The following is a 6,422-nucleotide window of genomic DNA, read 5'->3' as shown; positions in this document are numbered from 1 at the left end:
TTTCTTCGTCTTCACCGCTCTTCTCCGTCAAGGTATTAACCCTAATCTATCTTTGTTTTCTTATTTCAATTGTTTTTATTTCAATTGTTTCTAATCTCTCTTAGATCTGATTAAATTGATTTTGATTTTCTTGTAGATGTTCAATGGCAACGATTACACAAGGTTCCTGTCTGATCAAGGTGTACCCGCTCCCACCGGTTCTAACCGTACACGGACTCCCACCGGTTCTACTTCTCGCCGTTCAACTTCGCAACCACTACCTCAGATGCCATCTTATCATACTCCTTCTCCTTCACCCTCTAATGTGAATCTTGGATCTAGGGAGCATCCGGAGGTATCTCCACCCGCTCGTTCGTCTTCCACAAGAGCTTCTACATGTCTCAACAATCTTACACTGGAAGAGTTACTCGATAGTCATGGGCGTGGAGGTTTAACAAAGCTTGATCCGCGTCGACCTCCAGGAACTCTCTGGTAAGCTCGATAGTCCTGTCCAATTATTTGAAGTTTTTAATGATAGTTGCATGAGAGTTACACTTGAATGATAGTTGTCTGTTGAATGATAATTGCATGTTGAAATTGAAACCGAGTCATTCTTCATTTAATTCGAATCATTCTTCATAGTTGCATGTTACATTTTCATTCTGAATCATTCACTCCTTTCATTCTGTATTTTGTTTGTAGGTTTGACCAAGATACCTCTATTGCCGCAACTGTTCAAAGCATCTTTGAAAGAGATTTCAAAGAGCCTCATGCCAATTGGACACAGACGCCAACTACAGTGGTAGACCGTTGGTATAAAACTTTTGCGGTAAGTCACGACTTGTTTGCTACTTTACAATATGTTTTCTTTGTCGTTTTGAAACCAAATACTAATTTACTTTTTCTTTGGACGCAAATATGTAATTGGGATAGTTGCATAAACGATAGAGTTAGGAAGGAGTTTGAAGACAAGCTTAAGGACAGGATGTGTGATCAAGTGTCCAGGTGGAAGTTAAAGTGGAAACTAAAAGGTGATGAGGTAAAGCCATAGTGGATTGATCCTCAGGTATGGGTGGTCTTGTTAAATATTGGCTTGATCCCAAATAAGAAGTCAAAAGTACCAACAGCCGGAATGCTCGATATCATGATCTTGATGGCACCGGCATATATAAGCACCGCTCAGGCCAAACCTCTTTTAAAGCTCGTGCTCGCAAACATGTAAGTGTTTAGTCATTCTTTTTCAGCAGCATTGATCTTGTGGAAAATCAATACACTAATCATCTATCTCTTTCTCTGTTTCAGTGTGAGCTACCTGGTGAGTTAACTCCTGATTTTGTACGCATCCTAGAAGAGACTCATCAAGCCTGATGGAACTTTTACGGATGGAAAGTCTGAGTCTCTGTTCAATGAGGTGTCGTCCAAGATTCAAGAGTTGGAATCTGAGCTTTGTACCGGGGATAATGGAGAGAGCACTGCTTCTGGTGGGGTGTCCATTCATGTCAAAAATAAAATTTACACATCGGTAAGTTGTCTGTTTTATGTACTTTGAATGTCTTTGTTTTTGTTTGAGTTTTGTGTTTGTCTTTAAAGTTTATTGTTGTGTTGTTGTTTTGGTGGTAGGTTGCTCCAAAGAAGAAAAACAGGATTTATGGGGTTGGTTCTTTGCAGTTTGAAGCATCCTTTAGCAGCAGCGGTCCACCGCCTATGTCTCCAGCTAATGATCCGGTTCTTTTGGCTCAGAAGCTAGCTGCCGCTGAGGAATGTATTCAAACTTAGGTGACTCAAATCCGACTAAGTGCAGAGAGGATGCATAGCTATGATGCATTCTTCGAGTATCTCGCTGAAAAGGATCCGGAATTTGCTGTCAAGTTTCGGAACCCGACACCGACCAACCCAGAAGCCGGAGAACAGGGCAACACCGATGGAACTGTTAGCGCCGGTAGTGGAACCGGAACAAGAAACATCACCTCTCTCTCTGAAACTTTTTAAACTCTTCCTTTAATCCCAGTGTTTTGTAATGTAAATTTTTTTTGAAGACAATTTAAATTTCATTTGAGTTGGAATTTATTTTTTTCTGGATTTTATTAAGAATTTTAATTCTATTCCCAATTCTGAGTTGAAATTAAAATTTCATTTAATTTTAATTCAGTTTAAATTGAAATTAAAATTTCATTTCATTTAATTTCAATTTAATTTTAATTCTATTACAAATTTCAATTTAATTTTAATCCAGGTTGCAACGTATTTGCGATGGATGAAGTTTCTCGCAAATTGCTTCAGATTTTCGAGTCAAAAGGTTTCTCGCAAACTGCTAGTAATGTGCGAGGAAAGACGTCCTTGCAAATTGCGAGGGAAAAAATTCCTCACAAAAGTTGCGAGGGATTTGCGAGGAATTGTTGTGCCTTACAAATCCCTTGCGATTGTTGATTTGGGAGGGAATTGCGATGTATTCTTCCATCGTAAATCGATTATTTTCTTGTAGTGTTGTATAAGGTATGCGTATAAGACATGAAATCACAACCGCAACATATGAGTATCTATCTTTCTTGTCTTATTTTTTAAGTTTAGGATCTACCATTAGACCCATAAAATTTAACAGTTTCTTAATAAAGTCTTTAATTTAACATTTTTAAAAAATTTATCATTAAAATATTCTTAAACAACTTTGTTAAAAATCAAGCACTGGAGCTGCTCTTGTTAGTATTATATATGGTTTTGTTTAGTATGGTAGGCCGAAATTTGGAAGATTATTTGATGTAGTGGATCTTTTTTGTGGATTAAATAGAATTTAGGTGTTCATGAAACCCAACAATTAGAGTTGTTGAAAATAAAAATAGAATAGAGTAAAGTAGTGGAATAGAAAATTAATAAGATCAATGCTCATTCGGCGGTAGGAGAAGAGAGAAAATGTAATTTATATATACATATAATGATATAATATATGTTTGCTAGCCCTCCACAACTGTATCACCCGTTTGGGGTTAGATTATAGTAAACATATGATGTAAAAAATCTAACATATGTTAAAAGGATATATTGATGAGATTGATGTGAAAGATAATGAGACTTGCTTTTTTGTTGTAGTAGCGTTAAGTATTTGTATTTGTATATTATGGTCTTAGACCATTTGTACTGGCAGTACCGATGAGCGTTACTTTAAATAATATATTTTATTATTTTTTCTTTTAATATTATTATAAATTTAAATAATAAATTTGGAAAAAAAATTAACCTATGAGAAAATGACAGTTGGTGGAGAACCGATCCTCACGGTGCCAGGAGAAGAAACGTTACTTAATTTTTGTGTACCTTTATTATTATAAGTAAGATACTAAGGTTACAGGGTTCATTTGGCGTATGCTTTGTGTATTATGATTCTCAGGTGCTAGAGAAATCTTAGAAATGCGTGTGGTAGTTATGAATTGGTAACATATACCAAACTGATTTAGTTAACTGGTAATTATTTTGGGAAATTAATTCTCATAAAACATAAACATCATTTGTGTATGTTCACAAAGTCACTTGCCTTGCAAGAAGCCAGGGTGAAATATGTGGCTCGCTCCCGCATTCTTCATTCTATTCCTCTCTTCTCTAAGGAGAGAGCATTTTTTTCCAACAGATGCAAGGTCCACTTGAGATACGAGCTCTAGAAAATTTACAAAGAGAGAGAGTCCGGTAACATGCGTCTTGTCTCAAAGATACATATATACCCGGGCATATATATAACCAAAACTCAAGTTTTTATCAGAAAGCCAAACCGAAATAAACAGAACCGGTTATGAAATCTCTTTTTCTATCCAAATAACATCCACTTGTACTAATCTTATCGACAAACAAACGACCGATAACAGCCCACGTGTCATCACGATACGATTATTATCCTCTCTGATCCAACGGACCCAAAACATCTATCTCTCTTTCTCCCACCCTTTTGTCTCCTCGATCTAAGATGGCGGATTCGGACAACGATTCAGGAGGACACAAGGACGGCGGGAATGCTTCGACGCGTGAGCAAGACAGGTTCCTACCGATCGCAAACGTTAGCAGGATCATGAAGAAAGCACTTCCGGCGAACGCAAAAATCTCCAAGGACGCTAAAGAAACGGTTCAAGAGTGTGTATCAGAGTTCATAAGTTTCATCACCGGTGAGGCTTCCGACAAGTGTCAGAGAGAGAAGAGGAAGACGATCAACGGAGATGATCTTCTCTGGGCGATGACTACGCTAGGGTTTGAGGACTACGTGGAACCTCTCAAGATCTATCTGCAAAAGTATAGGGAGGTTGAAGGCGAGAAGACGACTACAGCCGGGAGACAAGGCGATAAGGAAGGTGGAGGAGCTGGTGGAAGTGGAAGCGGAGGAGCTCCGATGTACGGTGGTGGCATGGTGACGATGGGGCATCAATTTTCTCATCATTTTTCTTAATTATTATTTTTTAATTGTAAAATGATAAAAGCAAACTATCATTTGTATTAATTAAATATATATAAGTTTAACTTTTAGTATATATTTATAGATTTTTTTAATGTAAGTAGGTCATTCAACACCCACTTAAAAAAAACTGATAACATTTAAATTTAACTATGATTGGGAAGCTTATGGTGGAATCAAGAGGAAACATCAAGTGAGATGAACATAGTTATTGGTTTGAGATTTTAATAGAGTTTTAATTAAAAACTTTAAATGATTTTAATAGAGTTTTAATTAAAAACTTTAAATGTTATGTAGAATATGTTGTTATTAGATCAAAATTTTGTTAAATTCTATTAAAGTTTAATGTTATTAGTTTGTGATTTGTAAAAAATTATTTAAAATCTCAACAAATTTGGGTTATTGGATTTAAAAGTTTTGTGTTATTCATTTAAAATCTCAACAAATTTGGGTTATTAGATTTAAAAGTTTTGTGTTATTCAATTAAACAAAAGAATCTAGGATTGTTAATGAATTCAATTATTATGTTATTAGTTTATAATTTTACACACTTTCTTTACAAAATAAAGTCATAAAAAGTATCACAAAAATACGGAGTAGGGTTTAGGGTTTAGGGAGTTTAGAACTATATAATACTTTACAAGATTTTAGATAACTAATCAACAAAACTATATAATACTCTCTAGCAATCTTTAAAAATATTTTATTTATTCATTTTTGATGATTTTGTTGAAATTTTCAAAATTATTTATAAATTAAAATCCAATAACACCCCTAAGGGTTAGGCATGCATAAGTTTTTTAAATGTTAAGTTGATTCTCAAACTGAAGTTATACTTACGTTTAAGTCAATTCTAAACTGAGGTTAGAATTATAAAAACCGACGGTAAAATTGTTTTTTGTACGTGACCATTCTCCTCTAACATTAACATATATATATAATGATATTTTTTTTTATATAAAATGAGTTATTTTCTAAATGGGTATTTGTTGGCCCAAGACTTTCAAAGTGAGTATTTCTATCCATACTCTCAGAATTAGGCTTTTTCAAAATGAAAACGACATTTTTACCCCTGTCCTGTGTCAGTTAGTTGTCCTGTGTCCTATGAAATCAAAAAGGTAATACAAGGCTGACATTTTACTAGACAAGCTAACAACTAACTGACACAGGACATGCTCTATTTCTTACACACTAAAAAGGCACTTTTACTAGACAAGCTTAACTTTAGATAGTCAAGTTGCACACCTAAAGCAAAAGGTTTAATCATGACTTGAGGTTTAATTAAAATCTTCAAAAAGGCTGAAGGCATGGGAGCTCTTAAAGCAGCTCGTAATATCACCGCACAATCGCCAATAGTTCCACCTAATTAAAACACCTACACAAACTCATGATTACGTTTATTATTGACATGGATCATAGAAATTTATATAATAATGATTTAGAGGTTTGAAGGGACTCTTGCCTTTGTCATGAGCATCAAGCATCAAGATGTTTCCTTTCTCTTTCTAATAGCTCCGAAAGAAGCATTAGGCTCGTGGTCATCAACTTTTCAGAGGTTTGCTGGGAGAATTGAACATGGATCCTTTACTGAAAGTGAGTATCATCGTGACATCAACCGGTGAGGTTTCGTCGGTTGTCCCAAGACGACCTTAAGGGCACTAGCCAAATCTTCTTTCTTTGCTTGTTTTTTTCAAGCGTGAGTGATTGGGAGAGGGAGAGAGAGAGAGACGAAGAAGAAGAACAAGCAAGTGAAAAAAGAAAAACCATTACCAGCTCCCAATGTTGTTCTCTCTGCAATCATCCTTCTCTCCCAATTTTGATTTCCCAGAAAATTATGTTGATTGAGGTATACCGTATGTCTATGCACTTCTATGTCTTAAAATCGTACAAAATTCTACCTCATACCCTAGGATTTGATTAATCATATTTTTCAACTAAAAAAACCAACAAAGTCTCCTAAAATCATTTAAAGTAGCATTCCAAAAAAAAGTTGTGATATTTTGAATAACATTAT

General features: G+C 35.2%; 1 protein-coding gene across 1 annotated transcript; it reads left to right on the top strand.

Annotated features, from left to right (window-relative positions):
• Positions 1 to 3,439: 3,439 nt before the first annotated feature.
• On the top strand, positions 3,440 to 4,484 carry LOC104732191 (nuclear transcription factor Y subunit B-3). The gene has a single exon (XM_010451725.3). The coding sequence runs from the start codon at positions 3,929 to 3,931 to the stop codon at positions 4,400 to 4,402; it is 474 nt and encodes a 157-aa protein (XP_010450027.1). The 5' UTR covers positions 3,440 to 3,928; the 3' UTR covers positions 4,403 to 4,484.
• Positions 4,485 to 6,422: the final 1,938 nt, after the last annotated feature.

The sequence above is a fragment of the Camelina sativa genome, chromosome 12 (assembly GCF_030686135.1).
Source record: "Camelina sativa cultivar CO46 ecotype springtype chromosome 12, ASM3068613v1".
Lineage (NCBI taxonomy): Eukaryota > Viridiplantae > Streptophyta > Magnoliopsida > Brassicales > Brassicaceae > Camelina > Camelina sativa.
This window is presented reverse-complemented; position numbering and strand designations above follow the sequence as displayed.